General features: G+C 38.9%; 1 protein-coding gene and 1 long non-coding RNA gene across 2 annotated transcripts in view; both read right to left on the reverse strand.

Annotated features, from left to right (window-relative positions):
* Nucleotides 1-4155: 4155 nt before the first annotated feature.
* Nucleotides 4156-8976, reverse strand: LOC102369317. The gene is made up of 4 exons (XR_324627.3): nt 8819-8976; nt 7034-7131; nt 6568-6644; nt 4156-4439 (listed from the first exon to the last, which is right to left on the reverse strand). It is a non-coding gene; the product is annotated as an uncharacterized LOC102369317 (long non-coding RNA).
* A 2237-nt stretch (nt 8977-11213) lies between these two features.
* The window catches only part of TRPM7 (transient receptor potential cation channel subfamily M member 7), a 48003-nt gene continuing 40843 nt past the window's right edge, over nt 11214-18373 (reverse strand). The window contains exons 20-25 of the mRNA XM_025212085.1: nt 15993-16276; nt 15665-15747; nt 15187-15392; nt 14158-14209; nt 13960-14066; nt 11214-12762 (exon numbers count right to left, since the gene is read on the reverse strand). Coding sequence (XP_025067870.1) covers nt 12632-12762; nt 13960-14066; nt 14158-14209; nt 15187-15392; nt 15665-15747; nt 15993-16276 — 863 coding nt within the window. The 3' untranslated portion in view covers nt 11214-12631. The remainder of the gene's footprint in view (nt 12763-13959; nt 14067-14157; nt 14210-15186; nt 15393-15664; nt 15748-15992; nt 16277-18373) is intronic.

The following is an 18373-nucleotide window of genomic DNA, read 5'->3' on the forward strand; positions in this document are numbered from 1 at the left end:
TTTCCTGCCTATGCAGGGGGTCGGACTCAATGATCTATTGAGGTCCCTTCCGACCCTAACATCTATGAATCTGTATATGGAGATACAGATATACAGAGATAGAGATAGATATATAGATAGAGATATACATAACTATATAGAGATATACAGTAAAAGCTTCATTATCTGGCACCTATGGGGAATGGGGGGTGCCAGATAATAGAACATGCTGGTTAACTGAGCAGCACAAACAGGGGTCTTTGCCTGTTTGGGCCGCCACCTCTCCCGCTGTGTCTGGGGCATTGCCACCCCTCCTGTGGGCCCCGAAGAACAGGGAGGGGGACCTGCAAGCTGCAATGCTCCGGGCCGTGGGAGCTCGGCCAAACCAGAAGTGCCACAGTGGGCACTTCAGGTTTTGCTTTTCCCTTACAAGCTGACATGCCAGTTAATAGGGCATGCCGACTTGTAAGGTGCCGGATAGCACAGCTCTTACTGTATAGAGATATATAGACAGATACAGAGAGAGAGAGAGATTAGAGATATATAGAAATAGAGATAGATAAAGATAGACAGAGATAGAGATATCTCTCTCTCAAACAAAAACACACCCTTTCTGTAATGAATTCCTGAAATGTTCATTTGGGCTGAGCCACAGTATGATCTTTTACTTTCTCCTCCACGTATTAGATGATTAGCACACAAACAAACTGCCAACTACCTGTAATATGGAAAAGCATAAAGATCATTTATTCACTGGGTACATTTATCCACTTTAGACATGGTACATAGTGGGACATGGTCTCTGTATGAATAAGTTATCTGTCACATTAAAAGTATCTGGTTGTCAGTGCTGCTTAGAGGATGGGATATGGTGGACAGTAGGACAACAGCAGCACAAGTTAACTGTCTATTTACCCAGTTTCTTGTGCTGGTTTTACAGTTCACTGAGTTCCATACTACAAGGACTACATTGCTATCAGTACCAAAATTGACTAATTCAAGGCTAACAGTCACTATAGTGACTACTTTAGATATGCTCAAGATAAAAAAGGCTAATAATAATAAGCTCTTAATGTGATAAACAGATGAGAACTGAGTCTCTGTCTTCATAGCAGGGTCAGCTTAGACTCTTAGACAGGTAGTGTCCCTGATAGGGATCCTGTCTACAGCACAAATACTTGAATTCAGTGATGTTCTTATTTATGGGCTTGCTGACCCATCTGGAGCTATTAGCTAAAGCTCCAGTGCTGGTTACATTTGGGCTGATAATCCAAACACTTTGTAACATGGATACTAATTAATGCTAGCACTGCTAATCCTCCAATTGCTTTCCTAAAAATCTCCTTTGGTAGCATTCTTTAGCCATTCAACTGGTCCTATTTTCTGCATCAGAGATTACCTACCATTTTATATAGACCTGTTTCATGCTTAATGCCTACTAAATGGAAAACAACTCTTGGGATTGATAGAGTCACTTAGTTGCTGGCAGGTAGGAGTAAGATGAAGATAAAGCACTCTCAGAATGGGATGTCACACTCAATGAAAAATGGTAAAGTTCTGGTAGATGAATTTCAGCAATATAAAAATTCTCCATGAAGTGAACTTTTGCAATGTTGTGCAATCATTTAGTACAAATATACCCCTCTGGAAACAAGTTCTTTACTTGGATATGTAGCTGTGCTTGCAGAAACATCAAGGGGAAACCTTGAAAACCTTCCCTAGCAACATGACTGTCTACTTCAAATAAAGCACATGTACTTTCATGGCACTGGTAACCTACTTTTTTTTCTTTTAGACTAAAAGGTAAGGAAAGATGTTACTGATGATCTGAAAAGAGAATAGTTAGTTTGGAGTGTGAAAAATATGCTAGGCACTTAGTTCACATCACAGTAAAATGATGGCTTAATCCAGAGTTGGTTAAACAAATTCAGAAATTTGTCATGAGGTTTTTTTGAAAAAAGAAAATGTAGAGTTGATTTTCTAAAGACATCTTTGATACAGGATTTTAAAAGCTTTTTTTTTTTTTTTTTAAGCCTATAAAGCAATTATCTTTGCAGTTTGATATCTGCGTACAGAGTACTCAAAGTACGGAATGACAGTAGAAATTGCCAGAGCAGTGGTTTTCAACCTGTGGTCTGTGGATCCCTGGGGTTCTGCCAACTATATCTAAGAGGTCCATGAAAGATGACTATGATCAATTAAAAGTATGTGAATACCCATACTTACAATGCAAAGGGGTCTGCAACTCCATTCAAAATTTTAGGGGTCCACAAATGAAAAAGGTTGAAAACCACTGTGTTAGAGAATCCACTCTCAGTCACAGAAGTACAGTTGACAATTTAAGTTTTCATTTTTAAAATGTTTCTAACCCTCACAGTTATGAAGAAAATACTGAACACACACACAAGGTGCAATTGGTCCAAATGTCATCATCTGGAATACTGGCTAAATGATCCAATAGCTTATGAGAGCCATTCATCTCACTGGGTTAATGCTGATACCAAAAGTGACATGATTAAATATACGATATATAAATATCAGTGCTGTTAACCATATCACTGCTGACCATTTTTCATTTTAGTAGGAATGTCCAGCTCAGGCAGTTATTACACAATTTTGCACTGCCTCCAAAATGCCCAAATCCCCTTATGTCCCAAACTCAGCTGCCAAGCTTATACCTTGCTCTTGATGGCCTACTTCAGTGATTCTCAACCAGGGTGCCCTCCAGCCAGGGTGTAAGAAGATAAGGGAGGTGTGAGGAGATGAGCAGATGAGGACTGGCTCAGGCTCTACAAGCCTGGCCACTCCCCGGCCCTACTACCTGATCCCTCTTGAAAGGAGGTAAGCACTATAATAAGCTTTTGAAATGGGGTGCTGCTCAATTCACAAAAGTTACGGAGGGGTGCCTGGAGTTGAATGAAGGGCACCTTGACCCTAAAAGAGTTGGGAACCACTAGCCTGTGATGCAGATCCAAATGGTCAGTACAAAAAGCCACATGATACAAAAATAGGAAATATAGAAGATGCATAAAACTTAAGATGAACTTAGTGTCAAGGAAAATAAAGGTGACAGAAACAGTTGCATTACCCATCCTCATTTTTAATCCTGCAGTCTGCTATAACAGAACGCTGAAGAATCCTTGTCACGACAGTCTGGTCGGTCTTTCTTTCTTCTTAACAGCATCTTGTGAAAATCCTGCCCACCTTCCCAGAGCTTGCATTCTCTAACTTTCTACTCTGTCTAAATGTTCTGAACAGTGCTTGTGGCCATTTCTAAAATAAATTAGAAAACTTTGGTTAGATTTTGCTTTCAAACTTGATCAAACTATGCAGTTGGCAGTTGCTTACGTTGTCTGTTGATCCTGTTGTGATTGATTTAAGGCTAGAAGAGTCATCACTTGATCTCCGATTTGCTTCTTCTATGCTTTAATTTATATGCTGACTACTTTCAAATGTGAGAAATTTTCAAAGTACTGTAGTATAATTTCAGAAGCATACACCTGTAAATCAACCAAAATTGGACTTCACTTCAAGAAGAAAGATATATTTGTAAAAGCTCTCCTGAGTTCCATTCTAGGCAAATATCATATTGTGTAGGCTTATCAGGCACTTAAGTCTGGCAGCAGTAGCACATGACTAATGATGTGCAGTGTTATGGTTTAACTGTTGTACACAACCATGAAGTGACTGCATGTGCAAGGAGTCTCCATGGCAGAGAGCCCACAAAGGCCAGGTCTACATTACAATGTTTGGTTGGCATAGATATAGTACACCCTCTAAGCCAACATTGCTATTCTGGCAAAAACCCTCGTCTGGAGGCAGCTATATTGCCAAAGGAGGACTTCTTCGGGATTAGCCTCCATTGTTTGGTGAGATCGCTCTACCATCAGAAAAAAACCTCTGGACCTATGTCACATCTCCACGAGGGGGCTCTGTTGCATAGCCATGCAGCATAGCCTCAGCACAAGGGGCTCTGTAGTGCAAAGCCAAGGACAGTCACATTCCAGTGTGCTTGTTTCTGTAGAGCCTAACACGATCTACTGAACCTCTTTTCAAACTAAACCCATTGAAATAAAGTGACAATAGACTTCAGATACATTCATGTCGTAGTGTATGCTAACTCAAACGAAGATTAAGGTAGACAAGAGTTAAGGGAAAGAAAGACAAAGTTGGATATAAAGTTGCCATGAACTCCTTTTGCTTTATTGTAGTTCAGCACACCAGATTAAAGTTGGCATCCCAGGGAATGACTCTTCATTTTCTCCTACTTTTTATCTTCTTTTTTGATTAAAAAACAGTCATTAAAAGAATCTGTTCCCCATTTGTAATCTGGGTGGCTTTTCTAAGCAGTTTAAACTCTGTAGTTTCTTCTAAAGAAAGATGCATTCTTTTGGTTTGCTCCTGGTAATCTTCTCAACCGAACCTCCTCCATCCTTTATTTTTTTAATTGCTTCCACAATCTAAAAATTAAATCAAGACATTAACACACCATGGTGAAAATGGTAATATTTTGGTGAGGGGAGGGAGGTGCTGGGCCTATGTCAGGTCACGGCAAAAACTGGCCCACGACTTGAACCACCTTTGCTCTACTTACTGAAGTGCTTTTGGAATCAACATACCATTAACTGTCCCAAAATTTAAATCATTCTTATCTCTCTCTCTCATAGACTTTCTCAGTCACCTACTGTACTATCTAATCTCCTGCCTACAGCACTTACCTGTCCATGTACTTGTTTTTTCTAGACTTGGATCCTCTCCTTACCACACATTTTTCAATTAGGGAATACTTTTCTACTGAGCCAGAAAGACCTCAATCCTTAACAGCACAAAGCTGTACTGTTTCATACATGAAATGCTGAGTAGCAGCATTTTTTTTCAGTAGTACCGCAAAATATAGGAACTTACAATTGAAAGAAACCAGTCCCCTGCTATCACAAGCACCATACTGTATCACTCCTCTAACCAACATACCTTAAAAACACCTTGGTTTGTTGGGCCCCCTCCCCTCCGTGGTTGGAAGGCTACTCTAGAATCTGGTTACTGTGTTGGGTAGGATTCCCTCTCCTGTTTTCCAGTCTGAATCTATTTGTGACCAATTTCTACCCATTTGTTCTTGTGCCAGCACTGGCCTTTAGCTTATATCACTGTTTCACTCCTAAGCCCAAGGTATTTGTGGAGACCAATCATATCTGCTCCTAGCCTTCATTTTGCTGTGCTAAACAGGCAAGCTCTTTTAAAAAGCTTCCTCTCTTCTAGACTATTTGGAAGGAGAGGCTCTTTTACTCATCTCCCTGATGCCCCTAGGAGCCCTTCTCTATACCTGTTCCAGTTTCCATTAATCTTTCTGAACAGGAGCAACCAGCGTTGTACACAGTATTCTGTTTGCCTTTTTTGTGCAGTCGCATCACACTAGAGGCGGTTACTTATCCTACTAGTTAGCGTTCCTACTAATTAGCCCCAGGAAAGCCGAAGTTTCTGGTATCAAGCTCCCAAATTAATGACTCAGCAGTTCATGCTACTGAACATCACCTATCACTCCAGAACATCTCATTCTCTGTGTCTAATATCTTGGTCCCTTTTGTATTGAAGATAACTCCCAACTTTGTGTCATCTGTAAATTTCAGCCGCAAACTCCTATTTGTGTCAAGATCATTAATGAAAATATTAAATAAGACTAGTCCCAAGACCCATCCTTGAGGATCTCCAATAATAAACTCCCTCCAGCTCCCCACTGCCTTCTCCCCTTGAGCAAGTTCCTTCCCCAAGTTCCTCTACTAATCCCTGTACCCTTATTACACACCTAAACCCAGTCTAAAATAGCCTGTGGCTGGTTCAATGATTTGGTGAGTGACCATTTGGTGAGGAAATTAGTTGGCTATTACAAAAATCTGGGCTACCTAGTATAACTAGCAACTTGCCCTCCAATCTCTATCTGGGAAATTAAAATTTCCCATAATGACAATTCCAAAAAACTCCTTTATTTTCTCATCTTGGCATTGAGATGTAGAATGAGCATAATAAAAGGAATTATTTATTGCGATTGGCAAACAGCCCATTACGGCAACTTCTCCACAGACTGCTGTTGGTTGGCAGTGGGGAAAAATAAGCGGGTTTGCTAATGCTGGGCAGAAGCTGGGCTTGGGATATGGTGGGAGCTGAAGAAGTTGTCTCAAAATTGCTACTGGGTAAAGGAGGGAGAAAAAGAGAACTCTGCAGAGGAGGAAGGAAAGCAGCTTGCAGCATCCAACCTAAGGAAGCTGGCTGCTCAGAAAGATCTGCGGGGAGGAAGAACTGCTCCACTGCAAGCAGGGCTGCAGCCTGCTTCTACCTGGTGTCACCTTTTCTGAGTGGCCAATCAGTGCTTGTAAAAAGAAAGGACTGCTGTTGGCTAATAGAGCTTGAGCCCTCACCCAGCGTGGACCTTGCTCTTCTGGCCTCCACTTGCAATCTGGGCTGCTTACCCTCCCCTCTTTATTAGTGAAAAGTGTTTTTTAGCAATAGGTCACAAAAGTTACTGCTATGTACAGAGAACTTTACTCCCTGGGACTGTTGCATTATGCAGAGCAACAAAAAGCATTCATTACTTACATCTTCTGGAAAAGGGAAGCCAGAAGTTTCAATCTTAGAAAATACCAGCTTGCCATTTATCTTGACTTCAAAGCTTCCTGCAAGAGAGAGATTTTTCAGGTGCTAGTCTAACAGTTTTTTGCAGCCCATCTTCTTAATATTTATCTAGACACAATTAGAATCCCACCTCTTTTGCCCAAAACTTTGGGAAAATGTAGATTTGCATCTGATTCTTTGTGGCTTGGCCCTCATCTTTAGTCCTACTAACAGCACATTTTCCATATGACTGTCAATGTACCTTATGCTCAATAATGAGACAGAACCACAACACAAACACTGAAGAACTAAGTCAGGGTTATTAATTCATGGAATGCCACAACTGCATAGGATGGTAGGGCCTATACACTTCCACGAGACTGTACAACCCTTAGCTGAGGTAATTCAAAGTGTTATTAATACATTTTACAGACCTCTGCAGTAAGCTTACCTTTCCTCCCCTCTTCCCCCAAAATCTCCGCATCGGGAACTTGCTCCTTGATTTCCTTAGCAAGTTTCTGATAACGGGATGCATACCCTCATCCTCCACTGTAAAAGCAAATAAATAAAAACAAAGGTTTAGCATCCACAACATGACACATACCTTATATTTGCAATTGGGTAAAGAGCATACAGTTATGATGAATTTTCTACTGAACGTTCACAAAATGAAATACAGGTACCTCTAAAGTCAGTATCTAAACTCACATTTTCAGTGAGGTGACTAATTTCATCCATGGTCTTTACTTACAGTAAGAATTTTTTATATGGCCAGAGCTACAAACAATGTGCATTAATATTGCTCTGTTACTAAACAAAGCTACTAATCTGATCAGGGGATTTCTAGCACTATAGTTCTCCAAACATATTTCTGTAATGGCAGAGAAAACAAACTGTAAATTTGTTTCCATGTTGTTCCTGATACCTATTAAGTTTTTCTTTAAGACAGTCTTCCATTGAAATTTAGTTGTATTTTTAAAAGTTGTGCTGAATGTGGGTGTGTTAATTTTCGTTAGTTGGGGGGAGGAGGAGACGTGCATTTAAAAAATGTCTGCATTAAATTTATTAGAACCTTAATACAGGCAATTAGTATTTCAGTGTGTTACCTTTGTTTCTTGGAAACAAAGTTGCTTTGTGGAGTAAGAAAATATTATAAGCCTTCCTTTCAAGTAGTTGATTTAAGATTTTTTTTTACTCCAATTCAAATAGTTAGAAAACTTGAGGTTTTAACTTTTCCAAGTTGAACTGTGGCCAAAATATAAAAAAATACAGATGGAGAAAAGAGTTGTGAAGGTGAGGGGAAGGGGAAGGAAATAAAAGTAGACAAGGAAAATACACAAAAATAAGAAAATAAAAATAGAAAGGAAGAGGGGAGATTGTTTCTAAAAAGTAATGAGAATATGAAACACACTTTAAAGTAATTGGCATCTTAAAGGCTTCATCAATGGACTCTTCCTTAAAATGCTCCTTCTGAGATGAATTAGTGGTATTTGTCTATTTCACAAAGAGTGAAATGGATGAAAAACATTAGAGACTTTAGAATAAATGGAAGAAGAGGATGTGAACTTCTGTTTATTCCTCCAGACCACATGCTGCCACTTAAATTTAACTCAGTGTAATACTATGAAATGATGCTGGAGGAACACAAATGTCACTAACGTTTTACTTTTAACTGTGTATAAATACACTAAGTTATTTTTTGTTGAACATGTAAGTTAATTATGTTATTTTCATACTACATTAGCATACTGGCTAATAGCAGCATTAACACAGATGCTCCTGATATGGATGAAGCACGTTTAAGGGAAAGTTATTTCTGATTAAAAATGAAAAAAACCGAAACTGATTGTGCTACATTTTTGTAAAAATGTATTAGAAACTCCAGTACATTTAAATAACTGAACTAGTGCAAGTTATATTTTTAAGAGTATATAGTTAACATGTATTAATACATCTAAATTCTCATCGGCTAAATACTAAATCAGATATGCTAAAAGCTTTAGTACCAGATACAACATTATCCCTGTTTTCTGGAACCAAATTGAGGCTCTGGATCCTGCAACTGAAGATTTGTTAGCAGTCTCTCTCTATACCAAGGCCTCAGTATTAACCTGCTGTTGCTTTCCAGATAACTAACCTACCATAAGTAAAAGGAACAAAAGTTAAAGTATAAAAAAGGGAAACGGTTTAATAATCAGAAGACTTAATGTTTTAAATATTCTAAGTGATCTCTTACCAGTATTCGACATGTACTGTTACTCCCATGATTTCAGTTGTAAATTCTCCTCTCTCCTCTCAAATGATTATAAGCTGTTTGTCATTAATGTAAATATAACCAGGAAGAGCTGGACTGGTATGAGAAGTTGCAGTAACAGGCTGAAAAACAAAGCCTCGCCTTTTTCAGGTCATGTGATTTCTCACTGTAGATAGGGAATCAGCCTCTGGGTGGACCCATCCTTTATGCATTTGTGACTGCGTAGTTGGAGTGTATTTTACTCTGGCATATGTCCACATTGAACTACTGCAAGGAAAACCCTTTACTGTCTCTGTTGCATTTCAATGACTGACATGATTGAAAGTTTGCCTGAAAGTGTTCTTTGAGGTAAACAGACTATTCCAACCTCTCTTTCACCCTAATCTGCATATGAAATGAACTGTTCCAAACAGATTTTTACCACATCTTCAACTCTCCTATGAAATATATTTCATTTCTACCCAGGAGAAGTTTTACAATCTTTTTTCCAGTGCCTGAGGAAAGGTGCTTGTGCCCGAAAGCTTGTAATTAAACAATTTTTTTTGCAAAAATCTAGTTGGTCTAATAAAAGATATAACTCGTGGTAGAGGTGATGATTCATGTTAGTGGAAATGAGTTGGCACTTTCTCAAAGGAAGCCAAGTTAAAGATTACTAATAATTCCAGTTATTCCATTATCACGTACAAGACGGACTTACTTTATGTTAAGTTACTTTATTTTTGTTTGTTTCTTTAAAAGCCAAACAGAGTTCATGAAATAAATTTTATTGAACCTATGCAAGATATTGAAAGGTATGGTTTATATTTAAACCAGCATTTAAGAATATACTAAAGCAACTGGTTTGTTTTTTTTCCCAGATGATTCAGAACAATCCTCTTCAACCTTATCTTTTTGTTGCCTCTATAACCCATTTTACCTGGTGTATTAAAGGTTATAATGAATAGCCAAAAGTAGGATCTGATATTTGAGGTAAAAATCCTAACCCAGATGTTTTGTGAAACTTTTCTGGGCTAAGAAAAGTGACTCCCCTCTGTGCAGAGAGTAGCCTTTTTGCTGTTAAGATTGCCACTAGGTTTCAATTTAAGTCTTTACCAAGTGAATTCCAAGGAATGTCAATTGTTTTCTAAGTGACAGTTCTTTTAGAAAATTTAAGGGTAACGGGCAAGATATTTCACACTTAAAGAAGAAATAAAAAAGGAAAGCTGTCCACTCAAAAAAAAAAAAAAAAAAAAAAAAAAAGTTCTGCTATTTTTGGCATGACCTCTTTTAAATGACTTGACCTAAGAAAATTACATTTTAGGATTTTTATATTGACCTCAAGGAGGATTAAGATTGTGAAATGGGGTGGGGGAGGGATTTGTTCGTTTGCTTTTAATTCTGGGTTTACTTGACATTTCTGACTGAAACCTGAGTTTTATGGCACAAATCTGAATCCAAGCCAGCAGGATGTATGGGATGTACATAGGCAGACAAGGTTCCTTGGTGAATTTGATATCTTTAATTAGACCAACCCAAATAGTTGGAGAACAGTTATTAAGCAAGCTTTTGGGTTCAAAAACCCTTCGTCAGGCTAAGTAAGTTTCAGCAGTTGGTGTGTGCTCTTCCTGGATGGAATGAAAAGTAAAGAAGCCAGGGGCTGGGCTGGGGAGTCAGTTGCCAGGCAGATTATAATATATCAAAAATCCAATGTCTATGTTGGGAGATATATATGGGATGTACATATACACTTACAACCTGAGCTGCAGGTGTATAAGTAACTGTGTTGTCAAATGTTGAAAATGCTATGCAGGCTTTCAAGTAAGTTATATCTATAAAAGTTCTATTTTTTCCCCTGAAATAACTGCTGTGTTTTATAATCTTAATTCTGTTGTGGGTCCTTTCAGGATAGTAAAATATTCACTACAGAAATTCCTCTGAACTGCAAAAATTGGCCTTACCTGTTCCATGAACTGCTGATTTTTTTTGTTAAAGAATATATCTATATAAGAAATTAAATTTTTAAGGCTAAAATTATGTAATGTATTCTCCATATATTAAAATGTATTCTCAAGCTTACTCAACGGCAATAAAACAAGGACACAGATGACCTTTATGGAATGTTTTCCTAATTCTGATTAAACATTTTAAGTAGCTGAAGATATTTATGCTTGTACTTATTCACTACTCAAGTTATTGCACAAATATCCAGCAGGGGAGTTTTTATACCTTCTTCATGCCTCTGGAATTGGTCATCATGAAAGAGAAAAGATACCTCAAAATATGGATAACATCTGAACTAGTATGGAAATTTATGTTCCTGCATAGTTATTCAAATTTCTCCGGTGTAACTTTAAGCTAATTCTCTCAGGGAAGAAAGGATGGACATTAGAAATCTGTAAACAAGAATAAATTTATTTCAGATTCTTTAAAGATTGAATAATATACAAAATGTATACACTATTATATCTTTAATACACCTTCCTTTCCCCCCATCAACATAAAACACCATTTAAACAGCTAGTGTGTTCGTGCCTTAGGTCTGTATCTATAAGATACACTACTGAATAAAAAAAAATTTACAGAGCTTTATATTGCCCTTCAATTAAAAATTACAAATTAGTACCTATGTAACAAAAAACAAAACAAAACAAAATATCGCAGCATGAACCTTCAGGTGGACAACAGGTTTTTCTTGCTGAATTCTCAACAATATTTGGGACAGTTAAATTACATTTTATTGGCGTAAAGGTGCATTGCAATTTCCCATACTTTACATAATGCTAATCCGACCCTAGCCTTTTTTTAAAATAAGTACCACAAATAACGTAACATTAAAGATGTTTCTACACAATTTTAAACACATTTAAAGGTTCATGTGTACATTCAGCTTTGATATACTGGTTTTACGAGATCTTTGGAAGGAATAACTTCTGAAGCAGTCACTACATACAAGAAAAAACAAACACTTCCCCAACTTGTTTTCTTACAAGGCAACTTATTTGGACCAGTACGTTCTACTTTCTTCTATATAATGTGATTATACCAGTCTACCATGGCTTTATTTGTTACTAATTGACAGTGACTTGATAAAAATGAAATGTATAAAATAAGAAATTTCATTGTGCACTATTACAGCTCTATTCCACAAAAACAGGCTTCACACCTGTGAAGCTAAATCCCGATTTAGGAGACAAACTCTATTGGAATAGATCAATTTCTGCCTTCAACCTTAGCCTACTGGCACTGAATCTAGTTCCTTTGGATCTGTTCCCTTCCAAAGGGCCAGATGAAATACATACGGCATCAAGTGAAAAAACATTAGTGGGATACCTCTATAACTTCTTAGGGAATCATCTAACATTAAGAGGAAGGGTGCTTTCTTCATTTTTTTTGGCTGGCTGACAGTCAACCACCTGCCAAACAGACATTTTTGCCTTTAAAATATCAGACCCCCAAAATTCTTTTGGTCAAGGGTATATTGCACCACAGGATGAGAGAAAAGATCCTCCACTAAACCAAAATAAAATTAAAGATAAAGCTTCTGCTAAAAAGCCCCTTTTAAAAACACATCATAAATGCTTGCCATTATTGAACCTTTAAAATGACCAGCTGCCAGCTATTCTCTGTAGGGGGTTACCACAAGTTGTCAGGTCCCCTAGCTGATAGACTGTCCATCAAAATTCCACTTAAAATGTATAGTTCCTTATTCTGATAGCTCTTTCATCTAATATAAACTAAATTTCAGTGGAGAATAGTAAGTGACAACTTTATGACATTTTGTAAAGTTTAAGTGAAGCCAATGATTTGGTCATGTCATTACAGCATTAGACGAATAGAATTAGTTGATTCTGATTCTTTGGTGCAGCTTCCTGGCTGAATTGTCAATTCTGGCGAATCATCCTGAGGAAATATGATTTTGTCAGGTGTATAGTCGTTCCTCTTCAGATCTACATGTCAAAAGGGGGAACAGGGAAGGAGGGGAGGAAAGGAGAGAAACAGTTAGTATTTTTTGGTTTAAATAAAAAATATGGTCTGAAAATCTTTCCTAAATTTAAAGAGCCACGTATACAAAATGTTTTCTAAATGTGCTCTTAACTTCAAAAAGAGAAATTAAATTAGGATATCAAATACTGCAAAGTGAAAGACCTAAAAGTGTATGCATCTTACAAGGATATCTATCCAACCTAAATCTGACCCCCACGTTAATATATGTCAGGGGTGGGCAATTATTTTAGGCAGAGGGCCACTTACTGAGTTTTGGCAAGCCATCAAGGGCCACATGACAAGCAGCCCAGGGCAGATAAATATTAATTTTCTAAATTTTTTAGGGGCCCCGCGGGCCAGATAAAATGGCCTGGTGGGCCGCATCTGGCCCCCGGGCTACATTTTGCCCACCCCTGATATATGTGCTATTGTGTGCTAAAATATAATCTTTAGTTTCATGATTGCTTTTTCTATAGGACCCCTGCCTCATACATACAGGGAAGGGTCTGCAAAAGAAATGAAACAAAGGTTGCAAAGTAAAAGAGACTTGTGCTTTACTTATTGCAGAAAGTGAAAAGCTGAAGTAGATTGTGGGAAGAGAAACAATGGTCTGTTTTAAGCAAATAAATTTTACTAAACTTCTTCACAGGTGCCATAGTCTATGTTCTCCCAAATCCAGATGAGGCAGTATTGATTATTCAGACCAAGTCAAATAGAAGCTATCATATACCTCTGGATGGATCATCCTTTTTTTTAGAATTTTGACTCTGGTTTTGCAGTTTGTGTGTTAATATAATATAAAATCATAAAAGATAAGAGGACCTACTGGATCACTAAGCCCTTGTTCCCACCACTGACCAACTGCTTCCCTACAATGTCCTCTAAAATCTAATGTAGTTTTCCCAGCTTCAATTACTAATTGAAATTCCCTTAGGGACTAAATATTCAGGAAGACAACAATAGGTACTATATATTCCTTAGTTTAGGATGACAAATTGCTATACATTTTTCATTTACAAATTTTGAAAACAATTTTTTAGGAAAAAAATTATTCCAGAACAGAGCTACTTACTACTCTTCCACATTCTTGAGCTATCTAATTTCCATTGCGTGACAACTACAATGCATGGTAAGAAAAAAACAAAACAAAAAACTCTTACCAGGAAGTTTAAGCTTCCTGCAGCAGGAAGTACAGTGGTGTTTAGCTCTGAAGTTTTTGATTGCATCTTCTCCTAGATTGGCTGGACCAAACACCATATCATAAGACCTTTAAAAATAAAGTACATGTAAATATTGTGTGTATGGTGTCCTCAAGTAAATTTAAAAAAAAGCAAAAACACAAAACCTATTAATCTTACCTTTTTTCTCCAGCCTTTATAACAGAAGGATCTGTCAAATTTTCACCTACACCTTCACACAGAACATGAAGAAAGTTATATGTGATAGTACATTTAGATGCATTATGCTTCAAATCCTTGGTATTATCAGTTACAATTTCACAAGGTATATATGGGCAGAAAGAACTCAGAATATATGGGATACAATTCACTCTTATGCAGAGTGCAAGCACTTAAATAAATCTCATATCAGCCTCATTCTAAAAGTTTATAATTGTTCCCAATCTTGTTAGACTCAAGGTACCCCTCAACAGACTTAATGAACCCCTCAGAAAATGCCAGCTCTTTTTTTTACTCATTTTTTGACTACAGACAAATTAAATAGAGCAATTCTTCTGTTGCAAAGAACTCAGAAAGACCATAGCAGGTCTGAATGTTGTTGACAATGGACACCTATATGTAATCTTGTGAACCATGGTTGCAAACCTAATAATGCTAACAATGAGAGGCACCCCACAGCATCCTTGAAAGGATCTCAGGGCACCCCAGGTTGCTGACAGCACCCTGGTTGAGAATCACCATCCTAGGCCTTGCAGAAGGAAGGAGAATGCTGCCCAAAGGAAAGATGTTTTGTTTATGAGAGATTCTGAGTCTGTCAGGCAACTAAAAATAATTTTAGTACATTGTATATTAGTTTTTGCTTTGAAGACCCCACTGACAGTCAGTGAGAATTATTTTTAATGTGGAAAATTTAAAAAAGAAAAATGTTGAACTGAGATACCGTTTTTATTTTAAGCCACCCTTACCCCTTTTGGGGGGGGGGCGGGCAGGGCAGCATATAAGTCTAAATAAAGAAACCCAAAGAGTTTTCAAGAATATTGTAATGGCACATCAGCTACACTTGCATTTGAATCACATAAAGTAGACCTAAGCTTATTTTTATATAATGCTACAAAGACTATTAAAAAAAATCATTAATTAAATTGCTAATACAGATGAAATTTAAAATGCACTGTGTCCCCAGTCTCAATTTCAAAGAAAGAATATTACCTTGCAAATCAAGTACCAACAACTCCCCCCTTGTATATTCGTAAGTCCAGTGGCTGAAAGCTAGCATGACCTCCTCTAGCATATTTGTTGGAATTATTTCATCACCATTGTTATTGTTGTATTTTCCAAACTCTCCAGTCATGCACTCTTCAACGGCAAACCACTGTCCAGCTGAGTGGCAATATAACAAGAAAACTTCCAGGAACCTTATAAAGAACATATTACATAAGTATTTCTGGAACAAAATAATGTAATTACATGGTACCTACCTTAAACCTTTGAAGCGATCTTTAAACCTTTATACATCATAAAATACACAGTTATCTAAATTATGACATTTATGAGTCCTTACTTGATATGATTAGGAAAAGATATTTCCCCAAAGGTGTATTCACAAGTGAATGTTTGGACATTTTTGTTCCAAACTAACATACTATGAAAGCATACAGGATGTAAACAAGCATTTAAAGATACTTACCTTGGAGAATATGGAATGGATTTAGGCTTCATTTGATTGAAAGCAAATGTGAGCTTTTGTGCTGCCCTCTGCTGTTGAATTTCCTATAATTAAAAGCCCATATGTTATCATTATGTTAAATTAACGAAGGGGGGAATTTTGAAAGCAAAATGCAGCAGGAAGGTTCATATCCATCTCTCTGAAGATTGTGTGTATAAATACATGCTTGTTTTAATTCTTTCTACAAGTTAAAAATTGGAGAATATGCTAGCTTGAGCAGTGTGTTTTTTATCTTTTAATATATGCTGCCTCTTTGTCTACTGATTGACAAGAATGAAAACCGACTTACTCTCAAACAGAGGTGTAACACCGTGTCTTCTTTGTAGATGCTCGACCAAGTATTCACAACTTCAGGAAGAAAAGATTTGATGATATAAAGATGTCCTGATTTCAAGATATCATATTCTGACCACGTGCATACTACTTTAACAGCTCGACGTAAACCACCACCCATCTCTTCTTTACTTAAAAATTCAATTTTTGCACAGAGTCCTAGCTGTGACCAGGAAGACATGCTGTTGTTCAAGGTGTTGGGAGAACTTTCTTCAAGGCGATACACAGTGACTGGCTCACCTATAAAATTACAATATAGAATAAGACATTTCATAATACTAGATTACAATACAACTTATTTTTAAAAGTTTGATTAAAAACATGCTGCAAAATGCTAAGCAACCCTTATGCTGGGATAATCAAAATGTTAAATTGAAAATATGATATTGGTAGTGTTGTGGTACTGTTTTAGCCATGGTGTTATAGGAAAAATGTGAGAGGCAAGGATTTTTGCGGGTGATGTCTTTTATTGGACCAACTGGATAGCTGGGAGGGACATTGACAAACTTTGGGTAACACTGTGCCCTTCCTTAGGTTTCAAAAAGTAGGTCTATGTCCCTCCCAACTATCCAGCTGGTTCAATAAAAGATCACCCAAAAAAATTCTTGCCTCTTATATAGCATTACTGTATTTACCCAAATCCAAGATTACTCTGAATTTAAGACAACTCCGCCCCCACATAATTGTACTTTACACATGGAAAAATTATATATTTGTTAGAAATTTCCATGTTAAGAATCTAATTATTGGAGGGTCGTCTTATATTTGTTCTCCACCGCTGCTGCAGTAGGGCAAGCAGCGGCAGGGGAGTTAAATGGCTTTCCCCCAGCTCCCCTGTCTTGCCCACCCATACCACTTGCCCCACCCTTGTCTGGTACCCCTTGCTGCTAGTCTTCCCCCCCCACCCCCGACCTGACTGTCATAGCCTCTACCCTTCTCCACTGCTGCTTACCCTCCAGATCCAAATCTAGATCTAAATCCAGATCCAGATAAAGCCACAGCCAACGCTGGCAACAGCTGGGGCCAGGCACCACAGCAACTGCTATTGCATGGCCAGGATGAGGCTGGAGCAACCACGTGCTTCATGCCCCAAAGCCAGAGGATAAGCAGTGGGAGTAGGGGATGGGGCATGGGCTGCGGTGAGGTGGGCAAGCAATTGCAGCTGACTCAGACTCTGGGTTGGAGTTAGAAATACTGCAACTGCCTGCCCTCTGCTGCCCGCCCCACCCCAACTTGTACTCAAATACGAGACAAGGGACTTTTAAAATGGGGGGGGTGGGGGGTGGAGGGAGATGGGCACGACCTCATCTTGGATTCAAGTAAATGTTGTACACCAGGGTCAGCAACCCCCAGCACATTTGCCAGAGATGGCACATGAAGCCATTTTGCTCAGCACACGTACAGTAGGGTAGGGACTGGGGTTGTGCTGCCCTAGGCCCCTCCCCCGCCACCCACTTTGAGGTGCACAAGCATTGTGCTGGTGGCAACTGCATGTGCACCTCAAAGTGGACAGCAGGGGAGGGGCCTGAGGCAGCACAACCTGTGCCACTCCCCCACCATCCGCTCCGAGATGTACATGCACGCTGGCAATACTGACCTGATGCCAGAGCTCTGGAGCAAGGGCTGTGCCAGCCTCTTCCTGGTGGGGCGGGGGGCACTCCACCCCTCCCAGCACTGCTGCTGCCACCTGCCCCACACAGCTGAGCTCAACCTGCTCCCGCCTGTTCCAAGCCCAGCCCCTCCACTGGGAAGAGGCCCTACCGGGAGCACTGCACCTTTCCAGGCTCAGCTGCGTGGGGCAGGCAGCAGTGCCAACACTGGAAGGGGTCGAGACTCCTGACCTGGCAGAGCCGCCCCCCCCCCCCCCGGAGAGGCTGGTGTCACATGCCTTTGTGGGCTCAGGCAGGCGACAGCTCTGCATATATGAGGTAAGCACATGTCTCTGGGCAGCAGAGTTCAATAGCCTGTTGGTGCTGGTGCTGATTTCTGTGCTTTGCAAACTGAGTTTAACATTCCATATTATTCAGTTTATTTGGTTTTGTTAAATTTCATAATCAGTTTTTGCGCTCTCTCAAGCCAGTCCACATTAATTATTAACCCCCGGGTTAATAATTAATGTTAACACATTAACCTCTGGGTTATTTCTTGTAACCCTGGGGGTTACAAGAAATAATGGCCACAAGCTAGCAGAGAGCAGATTTAGACTGGACATTAGGAAGAACTTCTTCACAAGTGGCCAACGTCTGGAACGGGCTCCCAAGGGAGGTGGTGCTCTCCCCTACCCTGGGGGTCTTTAAGAGGAGGTTAGATAGGCATCTAGCTGGGGTCATCTAAACC

Source organism: Alligator sinensis, unplaced genomic scaffold (assembly GCF_000455745.1).
Source record: "Alligator sinensis unplaced genomic scaffold, ASM45574v1 scaffold476_1, whole genome shotgun sequence".
Lineage (NCBI taxonomy): Eukaryota > Metazoa > Chordata > Crocodylia > Alligatoridae > Alligator > Alligator sinensis.